This window comes from Tachypleus tridentatus, chromosome 12 (genome assembly GCF_004210375.1).
Source record: "Tachypleus tridentatus isolate NWPU-2018 chromosome 12, ASM421037v1, whole genome shotgun sequence".
NCBI classification, from domain to species: Eukaryota; Metazoa; Arthropoda; class Merostomata; order Xiphosura; family Limulidae; genus Tachypleus; species Tachypleus tridentatus.
This window is the reverse complement of record NC_134836.1, coordinates 121,930,977-121,947,605: the sequence shown is the minus strand read 5'-3', so window position 1 is coordinate 121,947,605 and position 16,629 is coordinate 121,930,977. Positions and strand designations below refer to the sequence as shown.

Sequence of the window (16,629 nt, the reverse complement as noted above, 5' to 3'; positions counted from 1 at the left end):
TCGGATAAAAATTATTAAAAGATATCTTCGTTTACTTTCAGTTATTTGTTTAAAAATTTTTGTTTTAATACGTTTGTTTGTGGTTCTAGGCAATGGTGGGCCGGGCATGGCCAGCTTGGTTAAGGCGTTCGATTCGTTATCTAAGTGTCGTGGGTTTCGAATCCCCGTTGCACCAAACATGCTCGCCATTTCAGCTGTGGGTGCATTATAATGTGACAATCAATCCCACTATGAGCCAAAGAATTGGTGGTGAGTGGTGATGACTAGCTGCCTTCCCTCTCGTCTTACACTGCTAAATTAGGGACTGCTAGCGCAGATAGCCCTCGTGTAGCTTTGCGCGAAATTCAAAAACAAAAAATAAAAGAATAATGGCAAAGCCACTCAATGGACTATCTATGTTCTTCCCACCATATGAATCGAAACCGGGTTTCTAGCATTCATAAGCTTGCACGCACATCGTTGTACATTTGAGGGTAATTTAAAAAAAAGATCATAAAAGGTTTTGATATAGGGTTTGCTTCCACTGGCTGAGCGTTGATCATGACGGCTTAAAACGCTGAAATTCGTGACCTGATTCCCACAGTTTGAATCAGGCATATAGACCATTAGGCTGATTTGACTTTTTAGAGCATACAAACAAAATAAATAAATTAGGCCTTATTTAAATAGTAGTGCTTGGAAGTCAACAAAAAAAATCGTGATGACGAGAAACGTAGTTGAAGTAAAAAATGTATCTTAGGACAGTTGATATGGTATTAACACTTTTACTAATAAAACAGAGAACAAAGTTTCGACATTCTTAGGTCATCTTTGTTAACCTGAAGAAATATGAAACCTGATGTAGCATTTGATTCAACACTTATCACTGAATTATATCAGTTGAAGAGGGGTGAAATTCCACCAAAACATTTATAGTTGAATGACATTTATGATGCTAGAAAAACATGTAGGTTCAAGAAGTCTTAACAGAAATAAAATAGGTTATAGGGTTTATATTTCATTAGATCAATGGCAAGTAGTATATTGAATGATAAATGGAGTTTACTATCTGTTTTTAGTATTTTGAACAGACTGTGTGTTGAAAAGTTCAGAAGCAGTGGCGTATTTAGGTAGGTGCTAGACGTGGCTCAGCGCCAGGGCACATGGTCTTAATGGGAGCCCATTGATAATTTTATTATATAGAAAGTACATAGGATGTAAGGCCCTCACAAATCATCAGCCCCTGCCCCACACAACCTTAAAGGCACCATTGTTTGGAATAATATCATTGTGAAATAACTTTTGACACTTGGGTGAATTGTCAAATAAAGATAATAACTGGTGACAAAACTCATCATATTCAAACCATGGCACATTACTAGGTTTAGAGTGTGAAGTACACATTTTTGGTAATCAGCACTAGATGCAAATTTCTTAATGAATGAATAGTTAAACTTTTTTTTTATCAGATCTCATGGAATCAGTTGTCGTCATAAACCTGGCAATTAAAGTATTCGATGTAAACATGTTGTATCTGTAGAATATCGCGAATTGTTGATGTAATTGTTTTTCCTGTTATTCCCTTAAGGTCAATTAAGTGGAAAGGTTTTTCTTGTTTTTTAGGCAACTGTCCAGTTAAATCTAATATTCGAATGCAAAGTGAGAGAATTTCACGCCCATTGAAGAAGCTTTCTTCCGCTATTATTGCGTACTAAGGACTTGCACGGAGGCACATTCGAAAATAGTCATGAACTGAATCTGTAGCTGTTTAAACTATTTCATAGTTGTCTAACTAGTGAACGCGGAATTTTTTTACGTAAAAAAGATGCTTTTTCCGAAATTGACATGATTTGGACAAAAAACGAATTAGTGAAGTGAAATTACCTTTATTATGATCAGAGATCTCTGCATTTTCGATTTTGTCATCTCGATACCCTCGTATACCTATCAGCTGTCTTGTACAATACAAAATGGCATGAACTATGGTTTGGAGGATTTGATTATTATTTCTTTACATTGTCAACAGTAATTGAATCGATTTTAAGTCAAAACTTTTATATTTTATCTGTTATATTCACTATCAGACCTCTGTATGGGTTGTTTGGTAGATTTGACCGATCTTGTAATCACCGAAAAAAATTAGGAAGTTAATACAAACCATCTATTTTATTTCTAGAATGACTACAAATTATAGTGCAGAGCCATAAATTTTTAGTCTAAATTGCTTAAATTTCATAACATTATACATTTATGTGTTTTTATTATTTTCATTACATTGACCGTTTAGCCTTGTCTGGCTAATATTATGCAATGACGCAGCGCACATGCACTCGTGTTACCGTATCCAAGAATATCAAACTGGCCTTTACAAAGTGATCTGCCTCGGCTATGTTTTAATTTACTAGTATTTTGTAAAATGCAGTCACATTTCAGTTTAATACATTATGCATGTATACACATTATTACTATTTCAAATAAGTGTTTAATTTTTGTTATTTTTTATACCCTTAGTGGTTAGAGCACACATAGCATATTGTGTAGCTTTGTGGTTAATTTAAACTAATCAATCAATCAGTCAGCTATTTTTTCATGAAACAGTAAACAGTAAATAAAGACTTATAAAAATTAAAAACTGTTTTTCAAATATGATTTTCATAAAGGGACAGTGTTTCAATTTTCATTTTATGATGTGAAAAGCTTGTATTGCACCTGAAATGTAGGTTTTAATCTGTTTCGAGAAGGTCATATTTCATCCTTCTACTTTCATATGACCTTTTGTAAAATAGAGAGTCTGTTTTGTTTCAATGTAATGCTGAAAAACTGTTTTAAATTGTTTAAACTTTGTTATTTAACGTGTTTTTGAAGGTTTTTTTAACATTTCATATATTATGTTAAAGGTTAGTGCGATTACTCTGTATTGGATTTTAAATCTCTCTTCTAATTAGTAATCCTTTATTCTTGCTCAACAAGTTTGAATTGTTCTGTAAGTATTTTACAAGGGATGGAGTAAATTACATCAATATCTAATTTATTGACTGATATGCAAGATGGCTTGAATAGGTAATAAAGGAAAATCTATTATGAGTAATGAATGTGCATTGTTTCAACAAGATTTTGACACCTCAGATGCTTCAGAAAAAGCATCTTATGTGGGTGGTGATTGCCATTAGCAAGGGGAAACCCAACCCACATCAGTAGACGAGTACAATGCAAGTATAGTCAGTTACGAGTGCAGAGGGTATGCTGTAACATTAATATACGATAGTCAGTAGTGTTTCTTTTACTATACTGCAACTAATGGTTTCCATCACATTATGGAGAACATTATCTAAACCTTGGATGACAGAAATACTATGTTAGATGGCGATTATTCTGTTTGCATTTGAGTTAAGATATTCGTTTATGGTCCGAGTACTAAATATTGTTCACCATACAGAGGAACAACCAGCTGAGGCAGGACAAACACCATCAGATAATTGTTAGATTTCCACAGCAGAGGAGACTGCAAGACGACAACAATACATTCTCATTATTACTGACTGTTGTAAAAAAAATAACTAAAGCTTATCCGTTGGTTAGTCATCAGCAGCACTCTCTGTTATTGATGTGGTGTCAGAGAAAAAGACATAACGACTTAAAGCAGCTGAATAAAACCTATACACATCACGTAATTAATTTCAACATCTAATTTTCTCTGAAGTGTTAAGTATTGCAAAGATACGAACTTCTGAGTTAACACCCACAGTTCCATTGCTTTGAAAGAATGAGTAATACATACTACAAAGCAAAGTTTGCTAACTCAAGCAAAACCAACTAGGATGAATACTAGCCAAATGTAATGATGGCGTATAGAGGGATGGAACAGTGATCTACAGGCTACTTCCTACAGAAGTAAGAATACTAGCCAAATGTAATAATGGCGTATAGAGGGATGGAACAGAGATCTACAGGCTTCTTCCTATTGATGTGCGAACACTTGCCAAATGTAATGATGGCGTATAGAGGGATGGAACACTGATCTACAGGCTACTTCCTACAGAAGTAAGAATACTAGCCAAATGTAATAATGGCGTATAGAGGGATGGAACAGTGGTCTACAGGCTACTTTCTATTGATGTGAGAACACTTGCCAAATGTAATGATGACGTATAGAGGGATGGAACAGTGGTCTACAGGCTACTTTTCACTGTTGTGAGAACACTTGCCACATGTAATTATGGTGTATAGAGGGATGGAACAGTGATCTACAGGCTACTTTCTATTGATGTGAGAACACTTGCCAAATGTAATGATGACGTATAGAGGGATGGAATAGTGATCTACAGGTTACATTTCACTGTTGTGAGAACACTTGCCAAATGTAATGATGACGTATAGAGGGATGGAACAGTGGTCTACAGGCTACTTTCTATTGATGTGAGAACACTTGCCAAATGTAATGATGGTATATAGAGGGATGGAACAGTGGTCTACAGGCTACATTTCACTGTTGTGAGAACACTTGCCACATGTAATGATGACGTATAGAGGGATGGAACAGTGATCTACAGGCTACTTTCTATTGATGTGAGAACACTTGCCAAATGTAATGATGGTGTATAGAGGGATGGAACAGTGATCTACAGGCTACTTTCTATTGATGTGAGAACACTTGCCAAATGTAATGATGACGTATAGAAGGATGGAATAGTGATCTACAGGTTACATTTCACTGTTGTGAGAACACTTGCCAAATGTAATGATGACGTATAGAGGGATGGAACAGTGGTCTACAGGCTACTTTCTATTGATGTGAGAACACTTGCCAAATGTAATGATGGTATATAGAGGGATGGAACAGTGGTCTACAGGCTACATTTCACTGTTGTGAGAACACTTGCCACATGTAATGATGACGTATAGAGGGATGGAACAGTGATCTACAGGCTACTTTCTATTGATGTGAGAACACTTGCCAAATGTAATGATGACGTATAGAGGGATGGAACAGTGATCTACAGGCTACTTTCTATTGATGTGAGAACACTTGCCAAATGTAATGATGGTGTATAGAGGGATGGAACAGTGATCTACAGGCTACTTTCTATTGATGTGAGAACACTTGCCAAATGTAATGATGACGTATAGAGGGATGGAACAGTGGTCTACAGGCTACTTTTCACTGTTGTGAGAACACTTGCCACATGTAATGATGGTGTATAGAGGGATGGAACAGTGATCTACAGGCTACTTTCTATTGATGTGAGAACACTTGCCACATGTAATGATGGTGTATAGAGGGATGGAACAGTGATCTACAGGCTACTTTCTATTGATGTGAGAACACTTGCCACATGTAATGATGGTGTATAGAGGGATGGAACAGTGGTCTACAGGCTACTTTCTATTGATGTGAGAACACTTGCCACATGTAATGATGGTGTATAGAGGGATGGAACAGTGGTCTACAGGCTACTTTCTATTGATGTGAGAACACTTGCCAAATGTAATGATGACGTATAGAGGGATGGAACAGTGGTCTACAGGCTACGTCCAACTAACATGATGCATGTTCCTCCTCTATGAGAATACATATACTGTTTTCTCATACCAATATTTTCTCGACTAATACCGAAAAAAACAGTTGAAACCATATTAGATTCTATGTTAAGTGTTTGAAGTTTATTTGTTTATCACCCTGAATCTATTATAACTCAAGCAGACTAATTCATCTGACATGTTCATTTTGAACATGGTAAATTAATTTTAAGCAACTGAGCTTTGTTTTATTACGTGTTTTAAGTAATTCTGTCTTTTTTATATCTAAGCTTTAGTTTATTGACGCTATTTCTCATGAAATCAAAGTATTATGTATGTGAAAATAATATAATTTATGATATCCTGAGTTTTAGTACACCATTCTGATTTAATATTTTAGTATGTCCCTGTTGTAAAGTTTTTATTAGGGTGAACCGGGATAATAATGGGATAACTGACTAAAGTGTATGTACATTCCTTTGTGATTCAATAAACATTTACCATTCTGCTACGCTGGTTGATGGTATTTGATATACAAATAGTCACTGATGTTTATTACCTAGCGTGAATATATCTATCCACCTTTGCCAAAGAGTGTAACTGAATTTTTAATGTGGTATTAAATAAATAAGTTTTCTTATGAACTTTCCTCTGTTCTGTATGACCAGAATCTCAGCTGGGTTCTACACATTCTACTAAACCTCTTTTGTCGAATGGACAAGAGAACAGTGCACTCCAGTAGTTGAAGGTTACCTTTCGAGTGTAAATAGCAGTAGCGCAATTAGTCATTTCCTCAAAAGGTGTACTCTAACGGTGTTTGGGTATACCTGCTTGCACGTGTTTCTCCTGAAACCCAATGTTTTGTTTATCAATCACATAAGACTTTGAAAGATACAATCATCCTCACACAACTTTGTTGTCTGAGAAGCGAAGCAAAGTAGAGCTTAGTATACAAATTTAGGTACGGGCGTTTTTTACGCATGCGCAGTACACATTAAGCTATATTGGTACATTGACAACCCAATATCATGAAAAGTATTCTGTCTGTGGACGGATCTTCTCCTAAATGCGTTGACCGATCCAAACCAAACTTGAAATACTAATATAGTATTCCAAAACCAAACCCAAATTCCTACTAAACATCCCATATATTGAAAAATAAAATATATTACACAATAACCCGTATATTGTTACTGCAGTAGCTATAATATGCGTGTTTTTTTCGCAAAGCCACATCGGGCTATCTGCTGTACATACCAAGAGGAATCGAACTCTGATTTTAGCGTTGTACATCCGTAGACTTAACGTTTGAGAAAAACCTACATCGCAACAAAATTTCACAACTCAAAAATTGTAAATAAAAACTTCAGCATTTACCCCATAACAAAGTTAAGCGTTAATAAGATATCCAATTATAATGCAAAAAATAAAGATATTGTTATTGTCTGAATTTATTGTTATTTTCTGATTCATACTATTTAACTTCCGGTTTTTTACTAGGGTTAGTATAAAGGCTTAAGCCTGAATTAGTGAAGTATTTCATAACTGAAATGTTTTTTTGTTTCACGGATATTTCTTACTTTCTGATGTAAGATATAGTTTTCAGTGAAAGCAACATTTAGGATTATTACACCAGGGTGTAGTCCGCCAAAATAACAGGAGAAGTACTTCCACCCCATATCATGGAACACACTAAACTCACATTTCACAGCAAAGTGAAATAAATATTCTTTGCAAAAATCAAGCTTGACCGACAAAACGAAGCGCAGTCGAAACAGCGAAACTTTGGTAAGTTCCTTTGCGAGCCAAACAAAATTAAAATCATTCACGAAGTGATTTGTTTGTTTATTTGTTTTTGAATTTCGTGCAAAGCTACATGAGGGCTATCTGCGCTATCCGTCCCTAATTTAGCAGTGTAAGACTAGAGGGAAGGCAGCTAGTCATCAACACCCACCGCCAACTCTTTGGCTACTTTTTTATCAACGAATTGTGGGCCAGTTCGACATCTTTATATGGATTTTAAAAAAGCCGGTTTAAATAGGTTTGGGTTGTTTTGATTAAATAAACAACAACAAAAACGTTTACCATTATTTTTGAGATCTAAGTCGCTGGACCAACTTTATGAACTAACCAGAAACCTGAGAAACCAGAAAACTTATTTAAATATATCCTAATCGATTTGACACACCAGGTGAATTGAAGATTCATTAAATTATGACTTCATTGACGGTGAAATTTAGAAAATAAAAAATCGCACAATAGTATTATGTTTGGAAAAGAAAATCGTAAAGAATCATTAGTTTAAATATTTTGTGACATTAAAGACTAGATGAAACACAGCCAGTCATTACCATTCACTGCCAACTCTTTTACCAACGAATAGTGGGATTGACCGTAATTTTATAACACCCCCGCGGCTGAAAGGGCGTAATGTTTGGTGTGACGGGGGTTCGAACATGTGACCCTCAGATTACGAGTCGAGCGCCTTAACCACATGGCCATGCAGTGATTTCGCGGCGTATAAATAGAATGATTATTTTTAAAAATCAGTTAGATTGACGCCTTCTAATATATAGAAACGCTTTTAAGTCATGTTGCTTAGCAACAAATATATAATCTAATATTGTTGTTAGACTATGTGCTTAAAATATAAAGTGAAATGTACAGACAATAAAACTGGAAAAAAATATATTTTTATTTCTTAACTTACAGTTTCCATTCATAAAAAAGGTTTGTATTTTATTTAAAACGTTGATGAAATAACAGAAAATATTTTAATTCAGAAACAATTTAAGTTTAAAATTGAATCCATATTTTTACTTTCATGTTAACTGCTATATATATTTGACTCTAGGCTACACTACGTCTTTACGAGTACTTTAAGTTTATTACACTCACTACACTTGTAATGTTTCCTGTACCCCTCCCTTCACGTCCTCTTGTGCCCTCGTCACTAAAATCGTAATGAGCAGACACTAATTGAACTATTCTATCTGATAAATCCATTTTGGCTTTTACGATTCCTTCCATTTTGAGAAATCAAGCGCGACATGACACACACTGACTTTTATATAGGTTAAGAAAAAGACGATATGTTCATTCAGCGTATAGGAGTAATCGTATAAAAATTACCCATCATTCAAATACCAAGCTGTCCTCTTCAAGTACATAATCAGACTAATGGGAGATTAAATATCCCCGAGTAATAGAAAAATAACCTAAAATTGGATGTCTCGATGAGAAACATGTTTGTATCTGTATCACTGTGCCAACAGCGATTTTAGTCCTTTCAAAAATTTTTATAAATTTTAAAAATATATTTTTACAGTTTGTTCTTTTATAAATGTATGTTTGGCAATTTAAAAAAATTTGTCGTCACTTTTTATCATAATATTTGTAGTCATTCCTTTTCTTTGTCATAAAAATTCATTGGCATTACTTTGTACTTGTTAAAAATATTATAATTAATATTTTATGTATTATCCACCAGAGTGCAGAAGACAAATTAAAAATGAGGCGCCTCCAATCAGTTTTTCGGTTTTGAAGTTCCCTATCCCCAAAATCTGGGTCGATTTTTAATGACAGGGGGCCTTATAAAATAGTGGTAAGTTTAAATAAGGCTCTTGGGCCAAACAAATTTCTAAAACAACTTAAAAAGAAGTTGAGGATTGTGTAAGCCACTTCCTACTATTTGTTTGTAAGTCCTTCAACAGTGTGCAAGTGCTAGAGAAATGGAAGTCTGGTAATGTAACTTCTATTCCTAAGGAAGATTACAAACATTAATTATCCCAGTAATATTAAGTCTATCGGTCTCACATCAATGGTGGTGGGAAAAGTTGTTTTATAAAATAATTTAACAACATTTAAATTGTTGTTAGAGAGGTTTTACTGAGATAATATCTTTCCTTACAAAGTTTGTAACATTCTTCGAAAAGATTATTTCTTACGTAGGTAAAGGTATATGTGAAGACTTGGTGTATCTGGACTTTCAGAAAGCAGTTAACAAGGTCATACGTAAAATTATTCTTAAAAAATTACCTTTATAAGCTTGGGAGATAAGTTAGTAACTGGATAAAACAAAATAGAAGGTTGTTACAGATGGAGTTCAGTCAGATTGGGTTAATGTTACATGTGTGGTACCTCAAAGCTCAGTCTTAGACCCTTTTGCTCTTTCTAATTTACATCAATGGCACAGATGAAGAACTAAGAGACACACGGTATAAATCATCTTCAGCTAAGACAGGCGTATTTCTCTAACGATGTAGCTAGCCATTGGAATGAACTGACTTCAGATGTGGTTGATGCAGTAAATTTGAAGAACTTTAAGCAACGACTAGATGACATATGTTAAAGTTGATGGATAGTTTTAATGAATCTTTTAATTTTTATTTTACAGTTCAGGTTAGTGAATGTGTTGGTCTAGATGGACCAACAAGTCCCTTGTTGTTCTTATTTTCACCTAGTTGTTTTCCCATTCCTAATTCTTAAACCAACTTCACTCAACAGTACCTAATATAAACATACAAGTTTCGTAAATCACAATGTTTTGTAATTCATAAAATAAAGATAAACATATTTTGATTTATTGTCGTTTCACTTTTAAATATAAAATAGTGAAATATTAAACTCTTGACTTTAAGCCTACGTGATTCATCACAATACATTAAGATGGACGACAGTGCCACTACTTCACCTGTTAACGTAATTTTCTAACATTAATACATTTAATGTTTTGAGATGTCTTTTTTTACTCATACAGTTGTTCTCTATTTATATGGAAATTTAAAATATCAATAATGCTAATAATTTTTTCTCGCGAATTATTTACCCGATAAGCTGTTTAAAACATTATAAAAACGTTAAACAATCTTTTGTTTTTGAATTTCGCGCAAAGCTACACGAGGGCTCTCTGTGCTAGCTATCCCTAATTTAGCAGTGTAAGACTACAGGTAAGAAAGCCCCCCGCTGGTACAGCGGTATGTCTCCGGATTTACAACCCTAAAGTCAGGGGTTCAATTCCCCTCGGTGGGCTCAGCAGATAGCCCGATGTGGCTTTGCTATAAGAAAAAACGCAAACAAACACTACAGGGAAGGCAGCTAGTCATTCATCACCCTTGGGCTACTCTTTTACCAACGAATAGTGAGATTGACCGTAACTTATAAACGCCCCCACGGCTGAAAGGGCGAGCATGTTTGGTGCGACCATCAGATTACGAGTCGAACGCCTTAACCTACCAGGCCATGCAGGGCCAAAACACAGTCTATCACACTATTTACCACTCGTAGCTAATTTACACTGGGGTCGGTATAACACGGTTGTATGCGATAAATCAAACATAGTTTTGACACCTCTAATATTTTATTGGTTATAAAAGTATATATTGTTAAAGAAGTTTTGTAGGTGTAAATAGCTTTGCTTACATTAATATTGTTATCTTATGTCTGGTGTTATCGAACTCCATGCTGTATTAGCGTCGCTGTCGTTATTTGTTCTGTAACATTCTGTACTAAACTCTAGGACAAACTTACAACTTCATAGTCCTAACGACAAAATAGCCATATCATAGAATACAACATTTTAAAAAAAAATTGTTGTGTAACTTCTCTAAATCTTCTAAAATAATATTTGTTTCTTCTAGTGACATGTCATCAAAATTAGGAGAAATCGGATAACAAAAAATATAATAAAACCAACAATTTTATACCCAATTTTTATAAAACAACTTAAATTTGAATTTACGTCTATATTATTTATACACATAAAATTAAACAAATGTTGTTATTTCTCTGAGTTTGGTTTTTATGGAGGTAGAAACAAAAGATATTTATAAAAGATATATAAAACTACCGGTTATCAATTCTAATGTGAATGTTTTCGTAAGAACTATAAGCCATTTTTTGTTTCAAAATACACATATTTCCTTGTACGAATGTGAACACGACCGAAGTTCCTAGAAACTAACCGAAGACGAAACTTCAAACAATCTTCGAAATATAAAAAAAAAACTGATAAAAAAGTATATACAGATAATTAACATTGATTTTGAGGATACAAATAATATTTCGCACGTGTTAAATACCCCAATAAAATATTTCTGGAAATATAAACGAGAAGCTACTGGAGCGCCCCCTACAATGGTGTATTCTGGGATTTAGACTTGGTCGATTCTGTGGAATCCTCTTTACTGCTCTTCATAATAATTCCACTCATGTCTACTGAACTCGGGACGTAAGAAATGTTGATGACGCCATTTTTATCCTTCTGAAAACTAGCTTCACTTTCATCACGAGTCATGTTGGTCGCGAGGGACAAGTCACGAGGAAGGATAGCCTAAAACGTATTATACAGCGATTAGTAACATCACAGTCAATAACAAGAAATCAAAGCAGTCTGAGAGAAAATATCCTGGGAAACAGTTTTTATGGCAGATTCTTAAAATCTTTAATAATATTTTAAGCTAGAAAATAAGGAAATTAGCCGTGCTAAATACTGCAAGTTTCAAACCCAAGATTTTAGTAACACACAATTTCTTATTAAAATACTCAAGTTGTTAATAATAAACTATAATAAGCATGCCATGTTTTAAGAAGAAGGCGTATGTTTATGTCAACATCCTTATAATTAAAACCTATCGTGTTAGAAACGTCGTGTTTTTCTCTTAAGAAGACAAACTTACCACGTTTTGACCAACCCGAAACCTGAGCTTCCTTCGAATTTTAGCAGGAAGGCAGCAACATAATATATCGAAGACTGGACAAATTAATTTTGGATCTATGTCTTCTGGTTTATTTGGACCTGCAATTATTTTATCAATTTTAGTCAAACTTTCTGTAAAGTTAATTTGCATTTTCCACACTAAAATTTCAACTAATTTTAATACCCTGTCCACGGTATAAACAAATAATATAGTAAACTACATACTTGGAATTATAAGTTAACAAAGGTTTTTCAAAGAGTACGTGGAGTTGGGTCTAAATACAGAAGTTCTGGTATTGATGTAACAGGATGTGTTACATCGTGAACGTGTGTACCAACGTGTACCACATTGAAGATGAGTGATGTATTAAACAGTTCACGAACTAACACACCTTAAAGTTTTTTCATGTCGATTTGAACCGACTGGTTTATCTCTAAACGTCTCTCCCAAAGTGTTGTCGTTCTGAAGTTTTCCGATGGTACACTAGACTGAAGGAAGCTAGTCGACAGAACCAATCACCAACCCTCGGCTACTATTCCCAAAACGTGGGATTTGACTGTCACTCTTATAGCGCACTTAGGACCTCAAAGTGAGAATCGTGTTTTTAACTCTCTGAAAAGCAATCATTAGAAGAAGAAGGACACGTTGACCACAGGCCCCAACCTCTCCAAGTTTTGTGTAATATGGATTATTGTGGGTTTGTTATCACAAACCATTTTGAAACAATGGTGTAGTGTAGCTTGTCTACAAAACCAAACACATGTCTAGTAAGTACACTTTTTATCTACGATAAATCTAATGACTGGTCTCGAATTTCTCACGTATCCATCATCTTCAGTGGCGACATCTAGCGGTCCAACTAAGATAAAAAAAAGTACTTTTTGTACGATACACAACCATTGTGTTGCTCTTTATACTGTTTGTTTGTTTTTGAATTTCGCACAAAGCTACTCGAGGGCTATCTGTGCCAGCCGTCCCTAGTTTAGCAGTGTAAGACTAGAGGGAAGGCAGCTAGTCATCACTACCCACCGCCAACTCTTGGGCTACTCTTTTACCAACGAATAGGAGGATTGACCGTCACGTTATAACGCCCCCACGGCTGAAAGGGCGAGCATGTTTGGCGCGACGGGAATGCGAACCCGCGACCCTCAGATTACGAGGTCGCACGCTTGACCATGCCGAGCCTGCTCTTTATAGACTAGAACTAACTATTTAAATTTTATACAAATTGAAAAATTCATATCCTGAAATGAAAAATATTTTATTTCATAAATACGTGACTTAACTTTCAAGGTATCAGCCATTCCTGTCTTTAATGTTATATATTCAATCACATAAAAAAGTAGGTATTCTCATGACTTAAGTTCGATCATATAAAATTATGTTCCATCCTGACTCATGGTTGATTATCTGGAGATTTCAAGTATCTCGTGATTTATGTTTGATCGCATACATAATTTAAGTAATTCCTGACTTATGTTTGATCGCATACGTAATTTAAGTATTTCGTGACGTATGTTTGATCGCGTACATAATTATAAGTATTTCGTGACTGATGTTTGATCGCATACGTAATTTAAGTATTTCGTGACTTATGTCTGATCGTATAGAGATTATAAGTATTTCGTGACGTATGTTTGATCATATAGAGATATACTTGTGACTTATGTTGATGAAATAATTAATTCTGTAACTCACAGCTAATCATAAATAAAGATATTTAAAGTGACCAACCCGTATTCACAGAAGACTCGTGAAATCGTTCTGAATCATACATAAGCACTCACACAACTTTCCTGTTAGGTAATTAGCCATAAGGATTTTCATGAACGAGATCTTGGAAGTTTGAATGAAACATATCCGGCCTCGAGAAAACAGACCATGAGTTTAAAGCATGTCCTACTTGTGTGAAAACTCGTTGTAACTTTAGGGCGCCTCCTAGTGAAAGTTCTAACTGACGTTGTCAAGTATACAAATGTATCTGGCACATGCACAGGGTTTACATATACTGAAAGGAGAGAACAAACTGACAAACATTGAAGCACATTCTACGAACTCAAACACATCCTGTCGTAACCTACTTTTGATTTTAGTTTAATGATAACAAAGAAAACTGACGTACCTGTGACGAAACTGATTATGAGCCCAAAGGTGATAACAGTAAGAGCCCCGATGGTACTGTACCACATGTAAGAAATCCTGAAGAGCGGGAATATTTCAGCGCTGTAAGAGAAACAACATCTAAGACAAAAACATCGAAAACGTCCAGATCTAAAGTGAGGAATCGAACTTCGGGTGAACGCGACACGCGTCGATCATTACATATATATAATATAAATATATATTATTATATAGAGGTTAAAGTTGAAGCTTCCCCATTTCAGAAGCCAGATTGTCAACTCACTTTAATACCAGTAACAGCAGAAACTTTAAATATCATTTCAATTTCGTCTGTTTTTTTTTTATAGCAAAGCCACATCAAGCAAACTTCTGTATCCTGCAGAGATGAATAGAATCCCTGATTTTAGCGTTGTCAATCCAAAGACCCACAGTTGTCCCCCCCCCCCCCCAGGGACCTAATCGTCCAGTTTTTTGGTTTTTTTTTGGCTTACACGTTTAACTGAATGGTTTGGTTTGTTTTATAGCGGTCTCTAATTTAGCAGTTAAAAGACTAGAGGGAAGGCTGCTTGTCTGTTTGTTTGTTTGTTTTTGAATTTCGCGCAAATCTACTCGAGGGCTATCTGCGCTAGCCGTCCCTAATTTAGCAGTGTAAGACTAGAGGGAAGGCAGCTAGTCATCAACACCCACTGCCAACTCTTGGGCTACTCCTTTACCAACGAATAGTGGGATTGACCGTCACAATATAACGCTCCCACATCTAAAAGCACGATCATATTTGGTGTGACGGGGATTCGATCCTACGACCTACAAATTACGAGTCGAGTGTTCCCTAACCATCAGGCCATACCAGGCCTTAACTAGAAGAACACACTACCGTTACGTAATCGTTAGAAACTCACAATTAGAGACTTCAATCGGGAATAGTAGGTTACAGTTATATTAGGTTAATACCTAACCTAGATAGACAGATCTATAACCACAGATTTATTTGGATTTGTGGCCGAGCGTTTCATCATTACACGTAAGGGAAAGTGATGACTGACCTACTGTACTTTATAATTCGGTGGAACTAAAGGGATGTCATATAATCCCATAAACAAACATGTTTTTCTTTTAACTACACCAAGTACGAATTTTAACGTTTCAGTTTCTTCATAGTTTTAAAGAAGCAGACACAAGATACACGTCTCGTGAATGCCCAGTACGTGCGTCATAGACGTCATGTTGATATTCTGATAAAAAGAAAAGCGAAAGACAATTTACGATTCTTTCAAATATAACTATTTTTGTTTCTCTTCATTGGGACTATCTTTTGATTTAGATTTTACTAGTTAGTGGCTATCACAACAAATGGGTGAATATCCTTACATACTATGTTATCATCACGTTTAGGGCTATGTTATGATCATGTTTAAAGTTATGTTATGGCGTGCATAAAAAATATAAGCTTCTATTTAACAAGCTTTGAAACCCTAGTGATCATCCTCACCCTCGAAGGAGAGACACGAGGCATTGATTTCAGGTTCGCACGCGTCTGTGCATCTGAAAGTCCGTGCTTCTGCGCGCGTTATCTGAAAAAGTGCTTTACCTTAACAAAATCTCAATTTTAGCCTACTGTATTATTTAACTGTTAAAGTTTTAATTTTCGTATAACGTAGACCACTGCGTAATTTTTAACAACAACGTATTTGTTTGATAAAAAAAACATAACTTAGGCGGTGTAATTAATACCTATAACTTTTCTCACACTTAAAAAAAAAATCATACTTGTGTACTTCCGGAGCAACAGTCGACAAGAGAGTGTAGTTTCCAAGACAACCGTCCACAGAGACTGGCGCTGTAGGTATCACCGGCTGGTTAAAAAAAGCACCGAACCCAATGCAGAAAGAGATGGCCAAGCCACATAGTAAACCACCACCAGCTCCCTAGTGGCAAAATAAATCAACAATATTAATTAAGTTAAAAAATAACTGTAAATAAACATTAAGATGACGTCATTTCAATATAGTTCTACTTTTGTTTAGTTTATTTCAAGTAGAAAGCTACACAATGGACTGCCTGTCTGCGGTATGCCAAACGCAAGGATCAAACCTTGAATTCTAGCATTATAGGCCCTCAACTTTATTGCTGAACCACATGGTGGGATTTCAGAACTATATTTGTATTATTAAATGAACATAGTTTCATGACTTATGGAAGTAATGTTCATTGGATTATCGGATCTAACTTTTATATTTGGTGACGTAAGATCTTATGTAAGAATACGGTTCCACGATTGGACAGCAGTAACTTTACGAACGTACAACGCTGAAAT

General features: G+C 35.3%; 1 protein-coding gene across 4 annotated transcripts in view; it reads right to left on the bottom strand.

Annotated features, from left to right (window-relative positions):
- Window positions 1-8,173: 8,173 nt before the first annotated feature.
- The window catches only part of LOC143234549 (sodium-coupled monocarboxylate transporter 2-like), a 175,360-nt gene continuing 166,904 nt past the window's right edge, over window positions 8,174-16,629 (bottom strand). For all 4 annotated transcript variants that reach the window (XM_076471979.1, XM_076471980.1, XM_076471982.1 and 1 more), the window contains exons 13-16: window positions 16,083-16,240; window positions 14,317-14,417; window positions 12,174-12,292; window positions 8,174-11,827 (exon numbers count right to left, since the gene is read on the bottom strand). In XM_076471979.1, coding sequence (XP_076328094.1) covers window positions 11,627-11,827; window positions 12,174-12,292; window positions 14,317-14,417; window positions 16,083-16,240 — 579 coding nt within the window. In that variant the 3' untranslated portion in view covers window positions 8,174-11,626. The remainder of the gene's footprint in view (window positions 11,828-12,173; window positions 12,293-14,316; window positions 14,418-16,082; window positions 16,241-16,629) is intronic.